Here is a 24,522-nt window from a genome sequence, read left to right as displayed (position 1 = left end):
GGACCAGTGGTCAGGGATGGTGGGAATTGTAGTCCCAAACATCTGGAGGGCCAGAGTTTGCCGATGCCTGTACAACAGGGATGCCTGTACAACCCCCAAGTTCCTGTGCTGACTTGAAAGTCGTTTTCTAAGCAAAACGTCATTTCCTACCCTTTCTCTTCTGTTCTCCTTTTCTTCCAGCTGCACTACAGTCCAGCTTCCCCCTTCCACATACATGCAAAATAGCTGTCTGAGCCAGCAACTCAAGCTACAAAGGGCTGTGCGGGTGAAACAATGCTGTTTGCATCGGAGGCTGATCTTTCTCAGATCATTTATACAGTACATCACAGTCTGAGATCCCTCACAACTCACTTTCCGAATACTAGGTAGTATGTATGTTTGATCATCAGAACGATCAAGCTTGAATCTGAACACAAGATAAATGTCAATACTTTTTTTTCTTTCTTTCAGCAAACAGAAATCTATTTCCCCTAAATCAGCTTCCTCATATTTATTGCTCAACGTTATTCAGACAATACTTATTTAGCAGAACCACTGCTTTGAGGATGAAAACTGAACCACTTCTCCATTCTTGTTAAAAATGCTGAAGTGCTTGGTGTTTGTGTGTCTCCCTTTAGTATGTGGTATGAAACACTCCTGTTATTAGTGGTGCCTATCTCTACAATGCTGTCCATTTAATTAACCTCACTCTATGTTCTTTTTTCTTCTTTCAGCTCATTCAAGTCTACCCAACTTGGATCATGGGAGTGGTAAGAATCTTGATCAAAAAGGTAAGTTTCTCCTTCAACTTACAGTAGTGAGATTCAAAATGCTATACTAGAATAGATGGTATGTTCAGCTATATGTATGTAAGATCAGTAAATTATCTTAGCCTTGGCGCATTGCAATAATTCATACTTACTTAGTGCAATAATTCTACTTTATTTCAGTTACTTATATCTCATTTAAATTGTTTTAAAAACCCACAACAAACAATATCAAAATAGAAAAGGTCATCAGGATCCTTCCCACAGGGAAGTTGGTGGTAGAATAGCCCTGTGGTGGGGGAGAAGATAGTGAAGGTCAGTGTTTCTCAACTAGAGGACACCCCCAAAGGAGTATATGAAGCTATTGGGGGGGGAGGGGTGTTTCCAAAAACACTGTAAGTACAAAATTAAAAGTCACAAAATTTCAATCCACTTGGAAATTAAAAAAAAAGAATTAGGAGAGCTAGGTTTGAAGGGCTGTGGGATATTTATGTTAGCTAAAAGTGGATGTGGGTTTAAAAAGGTGGAGAAACATTTGTTCTGGTGGAGGAAAATAAGGCGGACTGCCTCCCTCCCTCTCTCTCTCACCTGAAGCCCATCCCACAAGAGAGTTAATGGTATATCACTTGGGGGTGAGGGGTGGAGAAGTCCAGCCTCATAAGCTCCTGAGGTCTTTCTTCACCTTTCTCTTTCCTGGAAACCTCCTTGTATCGAACACCAATCTGAGCAGAAAATATAGCATCATCTGTTCACATCTGATCCAAAGTTTTGATTAAGGCTTACGGAAAAATAACTTGTCAAGTAGGGATTTTGTCTATGTGCTGGGTTTTACAGCTATAAATTGTGACATTGCTGCTGTTAATTTGTAGCATAGGTTTAAATGTATTTTATGGCTATGTATTTCTCTCTTTTTTGCTGTAAACCACTCTCTGAGTGTGTCTGTACAAGAGCAGAATATAAGTGAATTGCTACAATTCCTACTGCTAATACTATTCTGCCCAAGCTTTTGATAACTGGTAAAAACCTCGGGGTTGGTTATGTGCTACACACAAAGATGTACAGTACATTAAAGTTCTGACACAGCAGGGATTATTTTACTTTGGGAAATGTTGATTTGTGAGGGGGGATTTGAAGTAGGGCAGGGGTCAGCAAACTTTTTCAGCAGGGGGCCGGGTCCACTGTCCCTCAGACCTTGTGGGGGGCCGGACTATATTTGGGCGGGACGAATTCCTATGCCCCACAAATAACCCAGACATGCATCTTAAACAAAAGCACACATTCTACTCATGTAAAAACACCAGGCAGGCCCCACAAATAACCCAGAGATGCATTTTAAATAAAAGGACACATTCCACTCATGTAAAAACATGCTGATTCCCAGACTGTCCACGGGCTGGATTTAGAAGGCGAATGGGCCAGATCTGGCCCCTGGGCTTTAGTTTGCCTACCCATGAAGTAGAGCAAATGCACAGGGTGTTCTACCTCTCTTCTCCCCCCCCCCCCCCCTTTACAATGTCCATTCCAACTCACTGCTGAAAGCTGATTCTCCCCCTCTGCAGTGTCTTTGCCCTTATGGAAGGGATGGAGGAAGGCTGGGTAGGGTCAGGATTGGAGTAGAGAAGCACTAGGACAGAATACGTTTGAGAATATCATTTCCCCTGCTCCAAATCCCCCCACTGCCATTTGGAATTAATGGAATTCACTGCCAGAAGACACTTAGATATCTTCCAAAGGTTATCTTATCAATTCGTGGTCTAGTGAATTTGATCAGGATGTCTATATGGAACTACCGTGTTCCGCAGGCACTCAATGCCACAATGTAAAAACCAGCTGCTGGGCAGCAGAGCAACAGTGCCTGAATGCATTTTCCAATTCAGCACACATCATATTCTAAGGAGTTGTTTGCTTCTTGACTTCTCATTACAGATGTACCTGACAATTTCGCTACTTGCCCAGGGTCCAAAGCTGTTTTCAGCATTTGCAGCCATCCAAACGAAACCATCATAGGCGGGAATGTGATCCTGGTGTGCTACTACTCAAAGACTGATTGGCTGCCAATTAACTACACACTTATCAGAAACCGGACTAAGGCTGTAGGCTATGTAACAACGAACAGGACAGAAGAAAGGGCTGTGTTTAACCTCACAGTCATGTCGACCAGCGATCTGGGTGAATATAAATGTAAAGCTCAAGGATTTAATAAAACCCAATACAGCCGTGGACTCAACATTACATTCAGAGGTATGTGTATTTTCTAATATCTAGAGAGTTCTGGTTTTAGGGTGTGATCTTGAAAAGTGTCAGTTGGGAATCCTCATTGTGTTCTCATCAATTATGAGCCTGCCGTGCTGAGAACTTACAGCTTGTAAGAACCCAAGCGCCTGTCATGACAGGTAACATTTGCACTTGAAAAGCCAGTGCACCCAAATTCAAAAAGAAAGACCTCTGCGCGCAAGGCCAGAGTCTACATTTGCCATATGAACATCCATGGCTAAAGAGCAAACTAAAGGTTAAAAGGAAAGACATAAGAATGGGACACACACACAAAAACAACAACCTGGGACTAAACACCAGCAAAAACCAGGGATTGCCCAGCAGAGCTTTGAATGGAATATGGCTTGTATGAGAACAGCCGTCCCTACTGACAGGCTTAAGGCTGCACCCATGGTTAAAAAGCATTGGCTTAGGCTAACTTCCTTTCTGTGAACGGCACAGAGTTCTGCTTATGAGGAAATGGAAGTTTCTTCCCCCTTGCAGCCTCCTCACAAATCTGTTCCTAGGAATTGGAGAACTATTTGTAATGGTGTGGGGACTGTACATGGAAAGTTGCCAGAATGCCCCCTCTTGCACAAATTTTAAACAATCTAGAATCTATTTAGTTGCTGTTGTTGTTTCATTTTACTTAAAAATGCATCCCATTTGGACAGGAACCTCATCCATGTTTACCTAACATCCATCTGATTATATTTCTCCCAGTGGCAGAAGAGAAAAAGAATAAAAACTTGGTAGCATACATTGTGCCTCCCTTGCTTCTGCTGCTGTTGCTGCTAGCAGTAAGTGCAGCAATTGCACTGCTGATTCTTCCTTGGTGTAAAGCAAGTAAGTATGACTCTGCTTTACCTATATGAGGATCCCTTTTTGTTGTTTTTTAGACTTTAATTTCTGATATCACACTACTGGCCATCAGTCTATCTGCCTACAACACATTTAACAGTCCGGTGCGGGTTTTTCTATTAGGAAATGTTTAAATGTTATAATTAAAGTTTAGTTTTCTTTCCTGTTTTGATTCAGTGACCAAGGTTCCAAAATTTGTGATGTGTTCTTGACCCATTTTTGACCGGAGGCAATTTTGAACACATGCCAAAGTGCCCAGTGACCTCTCTGCTTTAGCTACCGTCACGGCAAGAGTGCAAAAAATAATGAACTGCACAAATAAGCTTGCAATGTTAAGTTCATTAATCTTATTTGAGAGGTTAATTCAGGGGTAGGCAACCTAACGCTCGTGGGCTGGATGCGGCCCAGTTGCTCTCTCAATCTGGCCTGCGGACGGTCTGGGAATCAGCGTGTTTTTACATGAGTGGAATGTATCCTTTTATTTAAAATGAATCTCTGGGTTATTTGTGGAGCCTGTCTGGTGTTTTTAGATGAGTAGAATGTGTCCTTTTATTTAAAAAGCATCTCTGGGATCTAGATAAGAGGCCTTTCTCTTGGTCCCATCACCCTTGGAGACACGTTGAGGAGGATACAAGAGAGGGCTTTTTCAGCGTGCTGCTGAGGTATTGGGGGGGGGTATTGGCTTGTTGTTTTTATTTTGAATATATATTTTGCGGTTATATATATATATATATATATATTCTGATTTTGTTCTGTGAACCACCCTGAGACCTCCGGGTATAAATTAAATCAAATCAAATCAACTCCCTTCCAAGGGAGGTTAGGCTGAACCCTTCCCTGGCAAGACAAACGTATTTCTGTCCAGAAAATTCATGGTGCTCCTAAACCTTCTGCGAGTCATGTACCCTAGCACATGGTACACACAAATATTAACTTGAGGTTTGAGGGAACAAGCGCTTCGCATTTGGTTTTACACTCACAAAGATGAAAAGTAAAAAAACACCATGCAGATTTATTCTGGTGTGCTGACTGTACTGGCAAACTAATTCACAACAAAGCATTCGATAATGAGAGAGCAATCTTTCCTTACCTTGAGTAGCGCTGGTGTGGCGACATCTTTGTGCTTCGGCAGAATCCTTATCAGCTTTTCCTCCTAATAGAAGTGCTTGAGCATCTGACAGCCAGCTTTCACAATGTCACCCAGAATCACACAGCGATTTTGAAACCAAGCCTAGGTTGAATTAACTTCCCTGACCTTTCCTCACTTTTCTTTCGCCCCAGATCGCATCTGCACTCCATGTTGTTAACTTCGCCTTGAAACGTGTTCTAGGCCAAACAAGAGGCAGCGACATGCATTCTCATGCAATAAGCTTCTCTTTGCCATTGTGGCAATGTGAAGTGGGGCCTAGTCATTTTGGTCTCTGTGCGCCTAATCCTATTCATAAAGGCCTGTAGAAAAATCGGGGTTTAGCAACCTGGTAGCTACCTCTCTGGTCCGCCAAGATGCCAAAATTCATCTCGTAAAGCATCGTTTGGTTTTTCCGTCTAGGCCTGGGATTTTACCCCTGTTCCTTACTTAGAACAGACCCGCTGAAGTTATAGACAGGACTAACTTCGGCTCATTCATTTCAGTTGGTCTTCTCTGACTAGAATGTCATTGGAGACTACTCGCCGTCAGTCAAGAGTAGACAACATGGCGTTAGTTGGGCCAATGGCCTGACTCAGGATGAGGTAGTTTCCTATGTTCCTATGGGTATGTCCTGGAGAAAGCCTTGAGACTTGTAAAGATAAGTGTCAAGGGCTGCATTGACAGCCAAGGCCTGAGGTCCCTCACCCATGTATGTAAGACTGGTATAGCACATTTGTTTGATTGCTAAATTGAAATGGTTCCGGTATTTAATGCAAGTGCAGGGAACCTTTTGTTGTAGGCCTCATCCCTTGAGGGAAACCTGTCAGGGTGGCATGCTGGCAGTGGGCAGGGCCTGTGGAGATCAGGCTTACTATTACAGTGGTACCTCAGGATAAGTACTTAATTCGTTCTGGAGATCTGTACTTAACCTGAAACTGTTCTTAACCTGAAGCACCACTTTAGCTAATGGGGCCTCCTGCTGCCGCCGCGCCGCCGCCGCACAATTTCTGTTCTCATCCTGAAGCCAGGTTCTTAACCTGAAGCACTATTTCTGGGTTAGCGGAGTGTGTAACCTGAAGCGTATGTAACCTGAGGTACCACTGTATCTCTTACTGCCACCCACTTTCCCTTTCCACCAGCCATCTTTCTCCTCCTTGTACTAGGGGAGCGACAACCTTGGCAAGAACATGCAACCTTCAGAGGGCTCTCTCCCACTTCATCCTTCAATTGCTCAGTCCGTTTCAGCCCATGCACATTATTTTGTCCATGTCTCTCTGGGCTCCCCCAACTGGATTAAATTTGACCCAAATTCGTCACCCGTGACCTAGAGCCAAGAGAAGAGGATGCACTTCACAGGGGAAAGCAAGGCCTTGCTTATCAGAAACACATTTTAACCCTATCACTGTATTTTGCTTTTATTTCACAGGAAAACAGAGTAGAGGCAGCAAACCAGCTGTTGTCTTTTCAGCCCGTCGCCCAAGCAGTGACAATGGTGATGTTTATGATACTGGTAAAGACCGAGCAATTCCATACCCTCCTAACATTTTCCTGGTGAAAATAGGGACATCCCATTCCGTAATGATAATTTTACTATTTATACCCCACACATCTGACTGGGTTGACGCAGCCACTGTGGAAAGCAATACAAAATATTCTATTGAAAGAAACAAGATCTTCACGTCTCGCACTTTGAAGAAGTCACACAATATCCTGAGAGATCCCACCCATCCTGCTCACAATTTCTTTGAACTGTTGCCTTCGGGCAGAAGATATAGGACAATGAAAACACGAACCACACGCCTTCTGAATAGTTTCTATCCAAGAGCTCTGATTGCACTAAATAATGATCTCAGGGCCAGTTGTAAGAAATAGCAAGCAGGGAGTAGGAAGGAATGAGATAGGGTTTAGGTCATGTTATGCTTTTAATAGGTCATGTTATATTCTGGATTATGTATGTTTTATAGATTATGTCTGAATGGGATGAGAGTGTTGGAGGTACGTGCAAATGTGTATGTGAAGCCGGTCTTTGGGTGGGTGTTTGATTTTCGTTGTTGTGTATACTGTGTATATACGGACAATGACAAATAAATTCTAATTCTAATTCTAAAGATTTGGTTCTAGGAATTCTGGCTCTATATGGCAAGGGGAATGAATATTTTACAAATCCTTTGTTGTAACATCGCCACTTGGTGTAGGGGGGTGGAAACACACACGACAAATCTTTTAGGCACATGTTATAAAGGACATTATAGCTCATACGGAAGCAGCACATGATATACTGCCTTGAGATCCTGCAGTGTGTAGAATGACATGTGCCAATGGGCCAAACTGTATAGCCAGTTGACTATCAGGAGCTTGTGCAAAGAGCTTTGAAAGCTGGCTGAGAAGAGAGAATAGAAAACAGGACTGAAAAGAGTTGCAGTAGGCCTAATGCTGAAATCATAAGGCTCAAGGACAGGAGAGCCTGAAGATTTATGTAGACTTGTACCTCCCTGTGTCCCAAAGCCTCAAGGTAGATATGAGGGGCATTCATGGCAACTACAGGTACCTTTTCTCATATACATGGAACATATTTCTGAAAATAGCTAAGAATAAGGAACTCTTTCATGTGAAGGAGTAAATGCAAAGAATTGACAAACCCAAACTCTAATAACTCTTTCCTGCAAAGGGATATATAGAAAAGCAATTTTAGCACTTCCGGAAGTACAAAATATGCCCAGTTTAATTCCTATCAATCATTAAAACCTCATCATTAAAACCTCATCCTCATACTAAATTGTACTTAGTATTTCCCAGTATCTTAACAGAGATTTGATTTCAGCTTTGTTAAATAGTCCCATTTCGGACATCACATTCCTGACCTTTCAAGACCATGGATTTAAGGATGAAGAACATAATTTCTGATTTAAGGCAGAACATATAAAAAATTGAACTGTTTTTGCAGGCCAGAAATGCCAGTTGACTCATCTTTTCACTTATTTTTTCTTGCATTCTATTCAGTATATGAAGAAAATGAGTATTGCAATGTGAAACATAAAACCAAGAAGGAAGACAACAGAAATGGTAAAGTCTATCTTGAATTCCCTAAATAAAGCAATGCTAGGTTGAATACAGGTTTGCCCTCTTGAGTTGGACAATCCTACTAAAGGCAAACTATATTAGGTTATGTGCACTAGTGAGTTATACTAAACAAAGAAAGAAGTGAAAAAGGACTACCAGCATGCATCTCATGTGCATTGTGATTAAAAATAATGTCCAAACTCAACCAATATGAGAAAATTTTCAAAACTCCATGAACTTTCATTTCAAAAACAAAAAAAATAAAAGGACAAAACATTTAGTTTTGTTTACAACCTTTGCTACTTTACGGTGAGTTCTCTGCTTGTTACAAACAGGCTGGGCTACTGTGACATTGAGGAACATTCATATTCTTGCACTTCATGTTTGCTTGTGGAGAGCTTTACTTTATAGTAAAGTAGTTATAGTTATAATTTGTGGGTTGCCATCTGATTTTCTTCTGATTTTAATCTGATTTTAATCTGTATTTTAACTGATTGTTTTATCTTATGTTTTAATGTATTATATATTTTATGTTAGCCACCCTGAGCCCGGTCTTAGCCGGGGAGGGCACGATATAAATAAATTAAAAAGTAGTAGTAGTAGTAGTTGTTGTTACACAGCTGTTATCTTGTGAAGGATTGCAGCCTTATTATAATGACTGCTGCAAACTGGTATCTCACAAGATGCTGTGCTCTGTTTACAACAAGTTCTTAAGGAATTGTGGCCCTATTGAAAAAGAAACATTTTACATAGAAGAAATGGAGCATTTATAAATAGGCATTGCCCCCGCAAATAGGTAGGAGAAAATTCACATAAAAATGTATTTTAGACACCTATTACAAATAACTTTACAGCTCATATTATAGCAAAAATGTCTTTTAAAAATGCAAACACTTGAAGGTGCAAGTTGCTATCCACAACTGACAGCAAAATTAGCAGAGAATGCACATGGCAAGTACTATTGGATTGCACCCTACATTTTTCAAGTTTAGATGGGAAGACATGGAAGGTCCCCCACTGAAACCTGGAACTATGCTGCTTCCCTGAATTACATGAATGTGATGCTACCTGTAATAGTTATGGAATGGCAGGATATACCAACATGGAAACTGATATGACTAAGGTTATATACACATTATGCCTTTAAAGCATATTCAAAGCACTTGCTCCCTCAAACAGTTCTGGGCACTGCAATTTGTTAAGCGTTGCTGGGAATTGAAACACTGGGAGAGGTAAACTACAGTTCTCAGAATTACTTGATGTAAATATTGTGCTTCAAATATATAGTGTGTACGCAGCCTTTTTTAAAAAAGTTAAGTTCATTTCTTATTTATTCTAGTGATCCTTGGTGGGGATAGTACTGTGGACTATGCAGAAGTTGTCATCCGAAGATAAAAAGGTACAGTTCCTTCCTCGTTATTCACAAGCAACTGGGTTTTTTTCAGATTCTCCGATTATGTCCATTTTGATCATGTTTCTGCCTGTAGTGGGTAGGCACAAATCTTTAATTTACTTACTATTTGTCATGTGTTGAAGATAGTACCTTCTTTTTCTCTTAAATGCTAGATAGCCAATTCAGCCACTGGAATGTCCAAAGTTTGGTTCAGACAAAAGCAAGACTTGGTCTCATTTTGTCATCGTCCCCAACACTCTACTACTTCCTTCTATATTACAGACCACCAGAACCAAGCTATGGTTTACAAATGTGGTTTGGAGGACATGCACAAACCATAATTTGGATGCAAAAGAGAGGGATTCAGAACATGTAACGGGAGGAGGAAGTTTATAAAACTGAAGCTCGAGTATTATATCCAAAAATACCAGTAGTTTCTAGTGATTTGCAATGCCTTGGGGGGGAAATATGGGGTGTAGGAAGGAACTACAAAAGGCATACTACTCTGAGAGTGTAGAAACAGCAGTGAAACCTTCGTTTTTTCAATAATCCTTTCATATAATATATATATTGCACTCAATATTTTTTTTTGCAGTCACTGCCTTACTCCCCAGCACGCCACCTAATCTCTTGTTTTTCATATATTGATTAGATTACCCAACCAGCAGGAAGCTGCCAATTGTTCCTCTAAACCTGACAGTTTCCCAGTAGCTTTAGAATATTCATCAACAAAGCCCATGTCCCCGTTTGTCTGTCTTTACAGGACTCTAGGTTGATACCAGTTGTCTCAAGATACTACAGCCAAGATGACACAGCAGATCTAGAACCTTTCCTTTACCTTTTGACAAGTTCAATATTACCTGCTTGCCCCTGCTACGTGTCTCCAACCTGATGTTCAGCATTTATTCAAACTGACACAGCAGCAATCAAGGAAGTGGAAAACCACCACCTCACTTCATTGGTTCCAAGTCTCTCCCCCGCCCCCATTCAATTACAATGGAGAATGATTTTGCATATGAACCTGGGACACTTAAGCTAATGTATATTCCAGTTTATGGGAATGCCATTTATATATGCTTATGTTGGAAATGGAAGCAGAATTAATTTGGCTAACAAGTTTAGGATGGGTCCATGTTCAGATGACAGTTGCTCCACTGCACACAAGTCATCCATGCCTATTTCTACTATATAAAAAGGCAAATTTATTGATCAATACTGCACTAATTCCTTTCAGATGAAGATGTTGCTATGTTGTGATAAAATTAAGATCTCCTGGGGTCTGGAAGGCTCCAAACTGCTAGTTATCAAAGGATCATTATATCTTTGCTTGCCCTCTGCTTCTTAGATGTTTTGTAATGTTACTATGAACTGAAAGCTGTGGCTTTCCAGTTGCAAGGTTTTGCCTCATCTTATCGCATGATGCAAGAGAATCCCCTAGCGAACAGAACAATGTATCAGAAAAAAGTCAATTTTCCTGGCTTTTGTTAGCTACAACCAGGGAAAAGATCCATTCATTCAGGAAGGAAGAATTGGTCTTTATTGTAAGCTCAGATGTTTTTAGCTGCTGAAATGTACTTGGTTAAGAAGTCCTTTAATCGGGATATATGCATCATTTCTTTCATTGTGGTGTCTCTGTTCCTTAGCTGGACCACACCATTCTCTAGTGTGGTATCACTGACAAGGATTGTGAAGAGGATACTCATTTCATCATACCTGCAAACAAAAAAACAAGCCTGTGGAACTGGTGCTCTTGTATTCAGTAGCAGTATGACAAATTTATATTAGGGGAGGCACACTGAAAGAATCCGCTAGGAATTCTGTACATTAAAAACCAGCACTTTCCAGGAGTTTGTGATTTTTAAAAATAACTTACAGAAATATTGCTATAAGGCATTCACTTCTCCTTGGGGAGAGAAGGGTTTGTTTACTAATTGACCTGTTGAAAAGATTTTCAGGATTCAATGTTGCCATTGTTAACCCAAGATCAATTTCACGCCAAGTGAGTCACTCAATACTGGAGCAGATGAAGGTAATGTAGAGGTGCAGTTTGCCCACTGTCTCTAAGACAAACTGCACAGGGCTCCTTCTTTCCCAGACACCATTTACTATCCTGTTCATCTCCCACAGGCCACCACCATGCTATCCCTGAACTTTTAAGTATACAACAGAGAGCATGAACAGCCTTGGTATTCCCGTATCTAGCTTTCCCAACCTGAGAACAGCAATAGAAGTCTATACCAATTTGTGAGCCAGTGTAGGAGCTACAAAACAGTCTAGGGCTATAGCATGTTGGTGGGAGAAGGGCTGCGGAAGTGTGACAATCCACTGCAAAAGTATTTGCAATGCTAAGATAATAAAAAATAGAATTTCTCAAAAGCAGTTCAGGTATTTTTTTTAAAGGCAAGCAAGACAGTGTACTAACTATATTGTAATAAAAGATTATTAAAACATGGAGGTGAGTCAACCTTGGTCACTCTGTCGGAGGACCTCCACTAGGGTTGCCATATGTAAAAAAGTGAAAATCTGGAGACAAAGGTTGTTGAGCTTCTTTGGCTAAAAATGAGTTTTGGATCTAATTTTAATGAAATTTGTCAAAATCTACACTTTCGGCGATTTCTGCTCAGACACTGTTTACAAGGGCAGAATACCGACTGTGTCAGGGAAATTCTGGACATATGGCAACCCTAATCTCTGCAGAGAGTGGGACAGTGGGAGCGGGACCTTGCTCCTGCTCTTTAATCTCTCTTCAGCTTTTGATACCATTGGCCATGGTATCCTACTGACTCTGGGGAATGAGAACTGGGGGTGCTGTGTTACTGTTGTTCTGGTCCTACCTCTGGGCAGAGTCCAGAGAGCAGCATTGGAAGAGTGCTTTTTGGCTGCCTAGTGGTTACACTATGGGGTGCTGCAGACTACTCTCTTATCGCTAATGCTACGTAATAGCTATAAGAAGCTGCTGGGAGTGGTCATTAGAAGTTTTCGGGAAGGGAGCGATCAGCACTATTTCTCCATAACATCTGAATCAGGAGAGGTTATGTGGTCTCTGGACCAGTGCCTAGATTTTATATCACAGTTTTATCCCCACACTGGGCAAAATCTTCCTGCATTGCAGGGGGTTGGAATGGATGATACTTGTGGTCTCTTCCAGCTCTACAGCTCTACAATCCCATGTTTCTTACTTTGCAAAAAGCTGCTCCAGTGACGACTGCACGGTTTCGAGATATCCAGGCCAAACAGAAATCCCATTTTCTAACAATTCATTGAACAATCCCTTGCACACCTACGAGAAGGAAACACTGTCAGTGATTGGAATGTTAAACTGGAAAACAAACATAGCTTTTTAATTATAATAAATTAATTGACAACATTAATGATGTAAAAGCATTCTGGAGGAGAAGGAGCCAAAAAAGAAATTACCTAATGCCAACAATTTAACCTTGGTTCATTTACCTCAAATATATTTGACATTTCCTTGTTTTTGGCAATAGAAATTAACTTGGGAACCAATGAAAATATTTTTCCTCTTTATTTTGTATACAGTTACTTTGCTTCCTAAGCAATTAATGCTAATCCCTTGGATCATCAGCTGTGTGAAGTTTATCCCCAGTACAACTCCTGCAAGAAAGTAATAACTAGGGACAAGATTTATACGTGCCTAAGCAAGTAACTCTGAGAACCTGCACATTTGTGTAATCCTACTTAAGTAATCCATTGGTTGGCCAAACAAGGCCAGTGCCTTTCATAGCAGCTAGGACAAAAAGACTGGATGCAGCATTTGAGCCAAATGAACTGAAGCTGTGCTTATCTACATTAAAATTCCTGCATTAGAATAAAATAAGCATACCTACTTTCATAGCTTACCTGCCTCAGCTCTATTGTAGGGCCTCTTCCCACATCCAAAGCTACTTTGATTGGCGTCAAACATGGGTGAAGTTTAAGTACCTGAAATAGAAAGCAGTAAAAGAGATACACAGCCATGAAACAGTCCCAGGACTATACAAATCACTGGCAGTATGTAATGTTCATTTTTATTTTTGAACTCATGGGAAATGGAGCCCAAGCCAGGGAATTAACGTTGCCAATTAAGCCTAAGAAAGAGAATGGGAATGTTTACATTCTCAGGACTGCATGCTTCCCCTGCCCTTCCTGTATGGCAAGAATGAGGAGCTTGGCAGATTAACTCCCATTTTGCTTGACCAGTTTGTTGTGTTGTCTGAACTGATAAACTGGTTAACATTAGCGATGGCTGCTTACAACTTCTAACAATTGAAGTAGGCTTGCTTAAACTATCCTTAGTTGAGTTCAACTACAGTTCTGGCTGCAGATAACACATCAAGCCGCACTTAATCAAAGGCAAAAACAAACTTTCTGAACTCAGTAGCATTTGAGCCCGGTGCTTGCTGCTGTTCATTCACTTGGCACTGGAATATGCTTTATAAGGGTGAGTGAATATGGGCAATATCACCTTTTATAGAAAACTCAATACCCTAATCACATAATGCAATATGCTAGGTCACAATCCAACACAAGAATAACGCCCATTAGTTTTCATCTGTGTAGGAGTGACCCAAGTGTTTTAGTTATAGGCTGCCACAGTGTATATTAATTTTTCAACCTTCTAGCTGGCCTGCATATGCATTAAGAGGAAGATCACCTTTCTCTGCAGAGCTTTCTTCCTTGTTGAAGCATTTTCAGCCAACTGCATACCATCACAGAGATATGCTAACACTCCATAGTCCAGATTGCCACTCACAGACAGGATATGAGGAACAACATTCTTCCTCCCATCTCGACCCTGAAGGAGAAAAAACAAAAATGTGCATCTTTAAAACCCAGGAATACATTCTACAATAAGAAAGATGTAAAGAAGCAGATTAACTTCCATTCATTTGACATGCTGACTCAATAAAAAAAGAGTTCACAGTGATGGTGGGAGAGAAGGGGAGATAGGTTAAAAAGTGTTTCTAAAAGAGCTGGAATGTGTGATGAGCAGAGAAAAAGTGTCTACATATTTAATTTGTTCATTTCCAATGAAAGAAACACGTCACTCAGCACCTGCTGCTCTCCTGCTTGCCATCTTCATGATAATTCTGCACTTAGTGACTTCAAAGGCACTATGATTGTGGGACTGCTTCTACTTTGAGTCTTGTTGCTCATTTATAGTCTTGAAACTGTCCCCTGGGCAAAGTTTTTATCCCATCTGCTTCACTTGAATGTATATTAGTTAAGCAATGCACGTTGTAAACCACCTTGGGAGCTCTTGTTTGGGACTGAAAAGCTGCCTAGAAATGCTCTTAAAATAAAATAAATTTAATAAAACTTACATGCAAACTGGATTCTTTTCCTGTATACATTTGTAGCAGTTCGTTATCCCCTAGGTTGCTCAGAGTTTCTATGACTTCCTTCCCCCAAGGAAAGTTATAATAGAGATTGCTTCTTCTTCTTCCTTCCTCATCATGATGATCGCTACTGGTGAAGCTGGATGGGCTTATTGCAAACTACAGAAAAGTAACAGAAGGATCTATGAATGTACAGATGACATTTATGCCAACTACACTGTGTTTTTTCCTGGTCTAAACAGAAGCATATGCATTAATGTTTAACCTTATTCTCTAGTTAGCTGTCTTTTCACTCTGACAGAAAGTGGCATGTCTGTATATCGGCTGTGGCTCAAGGACAAACGAGACACACATTTAATGCACAACAACCAGTAGCCACTATGCTGGGGTCACCAATGTGACCCCCACGAGTGCACCCACACCTTTCCTTCCTGGGCAATACAGCGTCCCTATCTTTGATGCAATTATGCATGAAATAAGCAATCCATTATAGCCAATAGGATAGGTGTTGCCCACCACAATTTCTCCAGTTTGCAAAAGTGCTCTCAAGTCCTAAACAGGCTGATAACGCCTGCCCTGGGGGAATTATTAGAACTGTAGCAGGGAGCAAGGGAAAAAATTAGCCCTTTCCTTCCCTACCTAAATCCTGGCAAAAACTGCTTCTTTGGCACAGTGCAGTCAGAAGTTCCACAACCTACTCCAATGCAAGGAATAGATGGAGTGTATATCAGTGGAGACAGGGTGTGGAGTAAAACAAACATGGGGAAATTTCAGCTGTAATTTCATGGGGGGATGGCATTTGTGAGGGTGAGAACTTGGCTGATAATTCAAAGCACAGGAGACTAATGCCAACGCTTCACAACTTCTCATGTCAGACGGAGATCAGAGGTGACAAGAATACTATCCTAACATTAGTGGGAAGGAACCATACACAGACTGTGAAAGACAATGTAGCGAGCTGAAGTATAAAACGCCATCTAGGATTGCAGCAGCAACGCCTTATTTTCCTTTTGCTGGACTATAATTTTTGTTTGGAAAGCTTGCAAATAATTCTACGTTAGTTGCCAGTCCAGAAGAATTTTTAGTAAGTCACATGCTTGCATATAGTTGGATCTAATTTTTAGTGACTGCAGGAGGCAGAACTACTTGCAAGTCTAACTGAGGATCTTGTTGGATTCATATATTTTAAATTAAGCAAATGATTGTTTGAGTGCTAAAAGTGGGTTTGTTCATCATTATTCTAATATTGAGGGCAATGACCTACAGCCTTTTAACCTTCAGCAGCCTCCTTAGGGCATATAAAAACAGTGGCAGACAATTCACTCTCTTTGTACCTTAAAAGCTTATAATACAAGTACTATACTGAATACCTTTCTCCACCACTGGAGACGCTGACGTAACCAGTAGTCCAGCCACTGTCCAGCAGTTCTAGCAGAGCTGTACCACACTAGGGAAGTCATCGTGCTTTCACCTGTTCTTTAAACAACAGCAGGAGGCCATCAAATTAACACTTTAAAACACAAATAAATGGAAGAGAACAGATATGCAGAGATAAGCACCTGTGGCCAAATATTCTACCAAAGCCTATTTAGGAACGTAAATTACAGTACCTCATGTAATTCTCGTTTTCTTTATCTCTTAATGGATGGAAACATACTCCTATCTGAGCAACCCCAAAAGGCAATCTCTTGTTGACCAGTTCCAGGCACTCAATGTATTGCTGTAAGGCACCTATCAATAAATAAATAATGAAAAGGCTTCAGCATTCATAGGAAGTGTTAACAGCTCCTATATGTTAATCTGTTTTATAATGGAAAAGAATCTGGAACATAGACAGCCTAGGGCAAAATTTAGCAACTACACCAAGTAGTGTCACACCTATACACTACCTTTTCACACAAACTTACAATTACTTTGTTATATACAACTGTACACTGGGTTACTTCTGAGTTTAGTGCTATGTTTTAAATATGTTTTGTGCCTGTATTTTCAGAGAAGTGTTAAAAAATGTACCTTTTTTCAAATCAAAGTTCCAATATCATAATATAAACGTGTGATAGAATAGACACATTCCAGGATGCACTCATTCAGAGATACAAAAACCTTAGCTATATTTTCCAGAGGGTTAGCAGAACCTTAGCTGTACTTGGGGAGTTGCATATCCCAACAACCACAGCACTAAACGTCAAATTGTGTGGAATGGTGGAAAGGCACTTTTGACCAAAAAAAAATCTGCTGTCACACAGCTGCAAGTTTGACAGAATTCATCATAACTAATTCAACACAGCCAACTTCCCAGAAAGCTCCACTGTTAACCTAATACCCAAACGTGAGCAAGTCTTTGGGCATTGCAATTTCAGAAGCAGCCAATGCTGAATTCATAAATCAATCAGCTGTCTAAATGCCTGCATTTTCTATAATGAAATACAGCACAAGTGTTTCATATAACACTTCAAGATGCTGACTCTGAAACAAGGCGTCTGCATAATAAATAGGTGAAATCTTTTTTTATTCACCAAAGTTTTCTATTGGTATCTCATTAGTTATCAGTGTTTGTTGCTGCAAGATACGAAACAGTACAAACGGTCAATAAAATAACCTTCATCTGCTTGTCCTTATACTATTTTAATACCAGGTTTGTTGAAGAAGGGTTTGAAGACGACCTAGTAGGCATTCCTTTTAGCCAGGCTGTATATCGAAGACAGCACCTGGTTTGTTAATTTTGGAGGATGGCACTACTACACAGCAAATCTGCCAACATAAACACCTTCATTTCGGAATAGTCACAAAACACTTTGCCAAATAGACCTTTGCCATCTGTTAAAATGACATCTTTATTTTTGGCTGAGCTGATGCTGCTCAACCTCACCCTTCCATCTTTAAAAAAGAAAAGAAGAGGAATTACTACGGTCAAAGATGCAGGACAAACTTTTTATAGGAGTGCAAACAAAGTTAAAAAATACTTTTTTATTCACCCCAGCCTTTTTAACATCTTTTAATCTGAGCTGCAGGTTTGCTTCATATTCCCCTCCCCCCTTGCAGCTAGAAAGGAATCTTTTTATTTATTAAAAAAAACTATTTAGTTTTTCAAATTTTAAAATTTACAAACAATTGTCAAACAACCAAAATAAAAAGAATTCCGTAGATTCCCCTGGACTTCCCCCCTCCCCCTCTGTGGGTCCTTATGTTAACTTTTTCGTTCCTACAGATGAGAGAAGAAAGGAACCTTTTCAAGATGCTTTTCACCATTTCGAACAGCTGCCTTTTCACCAAACCTTTCGTTCTCCGGCCTGCAAACCTACTATAAGAGGACCTGTGTTAAGGGGCTGCCATCCTAATACAACCCCTCCATCCATGATAAAACTTAGGTATGTAGAGAGATCACCTTGTCAACAAAGGTCCGTATAGTAAAAGCTATGGGTTTCCCAGTAGTGATGTATGGAAGTGAGAGCTGGACCATAAGGAAGGCTGATCACCGAAGAATTGATGCTTTTGAATTATGGTGCTGGAGGAGACTCTTGAGAGTCCCATGGACTGCAAGAAGATCAAACCTCTCCATTCTGAAGGAAATCAGCCCTGGAAGGACAGATCGTGAAGCTGAGGCTCCAATACTTTGGCCACCTCATGAGAAGAGAAGACTCACTGGAAAAGATCCTGATGTTGGGAAAGGAAAGATGGAGGGCACAAGGAGAAGGGGATGACAGAGGACGAGATGGTTGGACAGTGTTCTCGAAGCTACCAGCAGGAGTTTGACCAAACAGCGGGAGGCAGTGGAAGACAGGAGTGCCTGGCGTGCTCTGGTCCATGGGGTCACGAAGAGTCGGACACGACTAAACGACTAAACAACAACAATGGCATTCTGGAAAGAGAGACAGAGAGCCATACCGTGAAGGAGGCTGTCCCGCAGCACCCCAGACGCCTCAAGCATCTTCCTCAGAGAGCCCAGCACCTGCTCTTTGCTTAACTGGTCATTCTCCAACATTTCCCGAACGCCTCTGGGGCGCAGCGCAAGGAGAGCCTCGGCGGGCGGCCCTTGGCCCGCGAGGGGAGAGCGGCAGAGCGGGCCATCCACCCCCAGCACCTGCTCCCTGGACGTGACCACGGACTCCCACCACCGGGCGGCGAGGTTCTTCCTCAGCTCGACGCCCAGAGGCCCCAATCCCGGGTGCTCCCCGCTCAGGTGAGAGTCCCAGGTGAGCTTCTGGGGACCTTCGGCTCCTCGCAGGAAGCGCCTCCTCCGACACAAGCCCAGGAGCGCTTCGGGAAAGCCGCGGGGCTCCTCGTCGGCGCTGCCGGGGGATGAAGACACAGGGCCCGCAGAGCCGCTCAGGAAACGCCCCGACGGCTGCCCTCCGCGCTCTCCTGTCAGGAGCCTCTCTCCCTCCGGCCACCCGCGTCGGACGGGCTTTTGGACCCTGCGGAGACCGCAGCCACCGGTGCTGAAGAAGGAAACGAAGCGGCGGGGTAACATGTCTCTTAAGCGCGGCGGCGCTCTGCTGGCCCCGCCCCCTTTTTAAAAAAGAAAGAACAAGCGAGCCGCGTAGTGCTTGCGCCGCTTCTCAGACCGGTGGGCTGGAACGCAGAGGCGGGTGCATAGAGACGTAACTTCCTAGACGCAACCACTGGGCTGGTTTCCGGTTTCAGGGGGGTGGTTCCGCTCCTGTGTGGCCTGTAAGGTCCCCCCCCCCCTTATTATAATCTACCTCAGAGTGTCTGACTAGGTTTGGGAAGAGCCAGGTTCAAATCCCCACATAAGAATGAAGTTATATGGTTTTAGCAGAAGTGTTATTAAGAATTATATGAATATTAATTGTTAATGTGTTAAAGTGGAAAATTTAAAGTTAAATTGTGTTAGGATAAATTATAGAACAAAAATTGAAGAAGAGGGAAAGGATTTGTTGAATTAGCAAATTTGAACTAGAATACAAAAAAGGGAGGTGCGAGGAAGTCGAGGAAATAAGCAAATGAAAGTTATAGATATGAAATTTGGATGTGTGTTTAAATGTTTTTGTCTTGTTCATGCTGTATGGTTGTATTGTATTTTTTTTATTGTTGACGTATTGTTTGTTGAATCTATGTATTGTTTTTTCTTTATTGTCTCTTTTTTCATAACTATAAAATATTTAATAAATATTATTTAAAAAAAAATCAAATCCCCACATAAGCAATGGAATTCATCTCTCTGCCTAACCTACCTCACAGGGTGGTTGTGTGTGGATTAATATAGATAGATAGATAGATAGATAGATAGATAGATAGATAGATTTTCTTGGTTTACAAAGGTACATGCCTTGTCTTTTTTCAGGTTCTTGCCCACCCTGTAGTCCAAGACCACCCCCCCAAAACATCATACATACATCACAGGAGGTGTCTCGGGCAGAAAATTGAGTGTTGCTTCTCTCCTGTCTGCCAGGATACCTGATAATGCCTTACTTGTTTGCATTTTCTGGGTAGGGCCATTCCTTGAAGATGGTAAATACCGTATTTTTTGCCCTATAGGACGCACCGTCCCATAAGACGCACCTAGTTTTTTTGTGGGGGGAATTATTTCTCCCCCAGGCGTGGGGTTGGGGCAGGGGAAGCCTGAGCTTCCCCCAACCCCAGCCCCCAAACAGGCAGCTCTCTGCAAGCCGTGGGAGCCCAGCGCCGGCTCCCGCTGCTTGCTGAGAGGTGTGCGAAGCCTGGACGCGCTGGGCTCAGCGCGTGCAGGCTTCAGCATGCAGGCAACTCTCCGCAAGCAGCGGTAGCCCAGTGCCGGGCTCCCGCTGCTTGCAGAGAGGTCCGCGAAGCCTGGAGAGCGAGAGGGGTCAGTGCGCACCGACCCCTATCGCTCTCCAGGCTTCAGTGAAAGCCTGCTTTCGCCCCATCGGACGCACACACATTTCCCCTTCATTTTTGGAGGGGGAAAAGTGCGTCCTATAGGGCGAAAAATACGGTACCTTAGTTCCTTAATCTCTTACACATATCAATAGTTTCCTCAGCTTATCAGATACTTGCCAGACAGTATTTGCAGGGAGGTGTAAGCCCCTACAATTCAAAGACAATTGGAAAGCTTTTCCCATTTCCTTCCTCCTTGCAGAGAAATATTTGAGGTCAATTTGGGAGAGTCAAAATGGCTTCAGAATTGCTCTCCTGTACTATTTCAGACACATGATTTATATACTTATGTATGTGTGTTTGCATTGTATATTGATGAACATTTATTCTGTATTTGAGACCTTAGAATTCATATAACACATAATAGCATATATGCAGTGACTTCCCTCCTTCCATGGTTCATTTTATTTGCCTAGCATTCCTGCATATTTTACTGTAACCATTTTAGTCATTTTCCAGTTTACATCATTCAAATATTAATCACACTGTTGAATTTCTCCTAATGCTGCATCTTCAGCTGTACAGTTATTTTCCAAAGACTCAGCAAAGATTTTCCACTCCTCTATTTATATAGAGTCTCTTCTTGTTCTCTTATTCTGTATGTTAAACCTGCTAGTTTTGCAAATTCTATCATCTTAGGGGAAGACATTAGTCTTTGTTTTTCATGCGAGACCTTTTCAGCACAATCATATGTATGCATTAATACTTAAAGGTAAAGGGACCCCTGACCATTAGGTCCAGTCGTGGCTGACTCTGGGGTTGCGGCGCTCATCTTGCTTTATTGGCCGAGGGAGCCGGCGTACAGCTTCCGGGTCATGTGGCCAGCATGACTAAGCCGCTTCTGGTGAACCAGAGCAGCACATTAATACTTACTGAGTTCAAAAGGGCTGGCTCCCAGGTAAGTGGGGATAAGATTGCAACCTCCTTTTGGGGCATTTCAAAGTGGTGTCTGTCAACAACTCAGCAGTCAAAGCAGTAGGAGGCCTATGAATCTAGCTGGGTGCTATATGTGTCACAGGAGGCCTGCGGTTTGGTGAGAGCTATCCTTGCATTTTAGGTTTTTCTCCTGAAAACTATTGTTTGAACAGGCCTTTGCAACACCATTCCCTGCCTCTTTTAACCAGCCACTATTGATGCTTTTAATTTGTGCTTTACTGGTTTTATTTTTTATACGTTTATAATTTTCATTTTTAACAAATAAGCATTTCAACAAAAAAATTAAAACAATTCTCACCTATCAAACCTCGACTTCCCTCCCCCCTTTCAGAGGTTCAATGAATTTACCTTCCTTTTCTACTTCTGCATATCCCGGTTAACTCTATTTATTCTTTTCCTCATCTGTTTCATATGTTTTAGAAACTGCAAGTTTTTACAATAATCCTGCTAATGTCTTAATTTGTTTACAATTGTTTGTAATTACTGGTTTTATTATGACCATGTATATACTTGTATGACCTTGACATACAATGAAAGAGCGGACTATTAATACATCAATGAATGAATGTAGACCGAATTTGTTGTAATTCGATGGGAGGGGGATTATATGGATGAATTTTGAGTAGAAAGCCATACAAATCTCAACCCCACATTTGACCTCTAGTGTTTACAGTATCATAAGCTTCTCTCTCGGGATCCTCAACTTGAAATGTGGGAGTAACAATGGACAACACTGCAGGGATGTTATAAGCTTCTCTCATACTCATTTCCAATATGGTAATAGAAGCAGAGTACATTGCAATGTTGAAAAGCAGTCTCCTGCCCACAACCTGACCTCAATTATACATTATAGGGCTGTTGTAAACCACTTTTTCAGTTAGTCTCCTTCAACTTGCATTATGGAGATATAGTAAAAGGTAAAGGAACCCCTGACCATTAGGTCTAGTCGTGCCCGACTCTGGGGTTGCGGCGCTCATCTCGCTTTATTGGTCAAGGGAGCCGGTGTACAGCTTCCAGGTCACGTGGCCAGCATGACTAAGCTGCTTCTGGCAAACCAGAGCAGCACATGGAAACGCCGTTTACCTTCTGGCCGGAGCAGTACCTATTTATCTATTTGCACTTTGATGTGCTTTTGAACTGCTAGGTTAGCAGGAGCAGGGACCAGGCAACGGGAGCTCACCCCGTTGCGGGGATTCGAACTGTCAGCCTTCTGATTGGCAAGTCCTAGGCTCTGTGGTGCCACCCACATCCCTCATACAGTAATGGATTACAAAAGACCTGAGTTAGAAAGATCATGAGTTCCTCTCTTTGCTAATGCTGTCCAACCACAGTTGTGATGAAATCTTGAGTTTCTGTATTGATTTATTTGCACAGTGCCCATTTGCACCCCAGATGTATTTTAAAATGTGTTCTCAATTAGAACCAAGGGGTGGCTCATTTAGGTAAAAAAATGGTTCAGTAGAAACATTTTGCATGCCATTGGGAAGCATCCAAGACAAGAGTAAATGAAACCATAGCCACAGTTCTGGTTTCAGATTGAATGTGGTAGGCATTGTTGGAGACAAGACACTCAGCTAAGGCAGCTTTCAAATTAAAAGTAGAATGAGGACTGTGGTGTGCTGTGATTGCTAGTAAAGACAGGAAAAGAAAGTTTTGTGTCAGATCCCATTGATCTCCATGATTGCTAAGGCTTTAGGAACATAGAGGCAGGAAGGTTAGAGTAACAGAAGCACCTTGCAAGGCTGTTTTTCTGCTGCTGAATTGAAGGTGTGCATACAATATTTTTCTATAGGTGTTTTATACTTCCTGCACCTAATAAATGGAGGGAATGTCAGTTTTCATTTCTTAGTAATGACCTGATCTGGAGAGATTTTTCCTATTCTGATTAATTCAAGAGGATTCTAGGTGGTTTTCTTTCCATGTGAAAGAAACAGGCAGAAGGTTCTTGTTTGGATTTGATCTTCTGGGAAGCTGAATACAGCTGGTTTAAACTGGTTGCTTGATCTTTCTGTCAAGGTTGTACTTTGCCTCCAGTAGCAGTAAAGCTCTGCTAGATGAAGTACAATTGCCTCTGGTCTATTTTTTGAAAAAACTGCTATAAGTTTTTCCCTCTTCCAGTGCTGGCGCGTCACTCATGTTCCTGCTGTATTGATGGTACTGGAGTAGTATCGACACTACCATGTCTGCAAGTGGTGAAGGCACATTTGCTTATTTGGAGCCAGATTTGAAGTAGCAATTAAATTAGCTTGGTCTTTGCTGCAACCAAAGGTGTACCTTTGGGTCTTTTTTAGTTGTTCCTCTGATTTCTTCATCACCATAGCTCAGTTCATGTGTTACTGATGTGGACAAATGTGTTGACTAGGTAGCAGAGCTGCACTTTTAGTGCTTCCTCCAATATTGCATCTGTACCTATGCAGTCACTTGGAAGCAAGCCCCATTAAACTAAGTGGGGCTTACCTAGAGGGATGAGCGAGATCTCCCTGCCAGGTCTTCAAGCAAGTACTGAAGAAGGATGCTGCTCTAAGCTCAAGATGACCTGCACTGATAAGTGTGCAGATTTGCTGACTGACACTGCTGCTGGACTGAAGGGGGGGGGGACGGGACGTGCAAGGGAGAGATCTGGGTTAGAGGGGTACAGGTAGCAAGCTGATCAAAGCAAGGGCCATTAGTAGGTAAAGAGCACAAATAGAAGACTGCACCATTAACAGATGCTTAAGTGATAACAGCTGATACATTTTGAGAGGAGGCGTGTTTGACAGCAAGGGAGCCAGATCAGATAGGTAGCTGGGACAGCTAATAGGAGCTTGTTAACAGGACTGTGAAACTCTCCTGCATAAGCAACATGTTCCTTCCTTCTTTCACCATCTCGGGATCTGTGAACAGATTAGTCAGATACGCACTTCCAATTCAGAACATTATCTGTGTAAA

General features: G+C 41.8%; 3 protein-coding genes across 4 annotated transcripts in view; 1 reads left to right on the top strand and 2 right to left on the bottom strand.

Annotated features, from left to right (window-relative positions):
• Positions 1-5,517, bottom strand: part of PECAM1 (platelet and endothelial cell adhesion molecule 1) — a 63,012-nt gene extending 57,495 nt beyond the window's left edge. Inside the window, exon 1 of the mRNA XM_083427466.1 lies at positions 4,951-5,517. The gene's annotated coding sequence lies outside the window, so the exon portion shown is untranslated. The remainder of the gene's footprint in view (positions 1-4,950) is intronic.
• MILR1 (mast cell immunoglobulin like receptor 1) lies at positions 514-11,818 on the top strand. Of its 2 annotated transcripts, XM_083428031.1 has the most exons (8): positions 515-623; positions 714-770; positions 2,673-2,987; positions 3,723-3,845; positions 6,416-6,499; positions 7,990-8,052; positions 9,389-9,448; positions 10,206-11,818. In XM_083428031.1, the coding sequence occupies exons 1-7, from the start codon at positions 581-583 to the stop codon at positions 9,442-9,444; spliced, it is 741 nt and encodes a 246-aa protein (XP_083284157.1). In that variant the 5' UTR covers positions 515-580; the 3' UTR covers positions 9,445-9,448; positions 10,206-11,818. The 2 variants fall into 2 exon arrangements, with proteins under 2 accessions (XP_083284158.1, XP_083284157.1); XM_083428032.1 differs by lacking the exon at positions 3,723-3,845 and having other exon boundaries at positions 514-623.
• POLG2 (DNA polymerase gamma 2, accessory subunit) lies at positions 10,957-19,340 on the bottom strand. Its single transcript, XM_083427690.1, has 8 exons — positions 18,667-19,340; positions 16,392-16,512; positions 16,152-16,257; positions 14,767-14,940; positions 14,097-14,237; positions 13,304-13,384; positions 12,622-12,722; positions 10,957-11,155 (listed from the first exon to the last, which is right to left on the bottom strand). The coding sequence occupies exons 1-8, from the start codon at positions 19,250-19,252 to the stop codon at positions 10,990-10,992; spliced, it is 1,476 nt and encodes a 491-aa protein (XP_083283816.1). The 5' UTR covers positions 19,253-19,340; the 3' UTR covers positions 10,957-10,989.
• Between the last annotated feature and the right edge of the window lie 5,182 nt (positions 19,341-24,522).

This window comes from Podarcis tiliguerta (genome assembly GCF_965153285.1).
Source record: "Podarcis tiliguerta genome assembly, chromosome: 2".
NCBI classification, from domain to species: Eukaryota; Metazoa; Chordata; class Lepidosauria; order Squamata; family Lacertidae; genus Podarcis; species Podarcis tiliguerta.
Note: the sequence above shows the minus strand (reverse complement) of the source record. Positions and strands in the feature narration are given on the sequence as shown.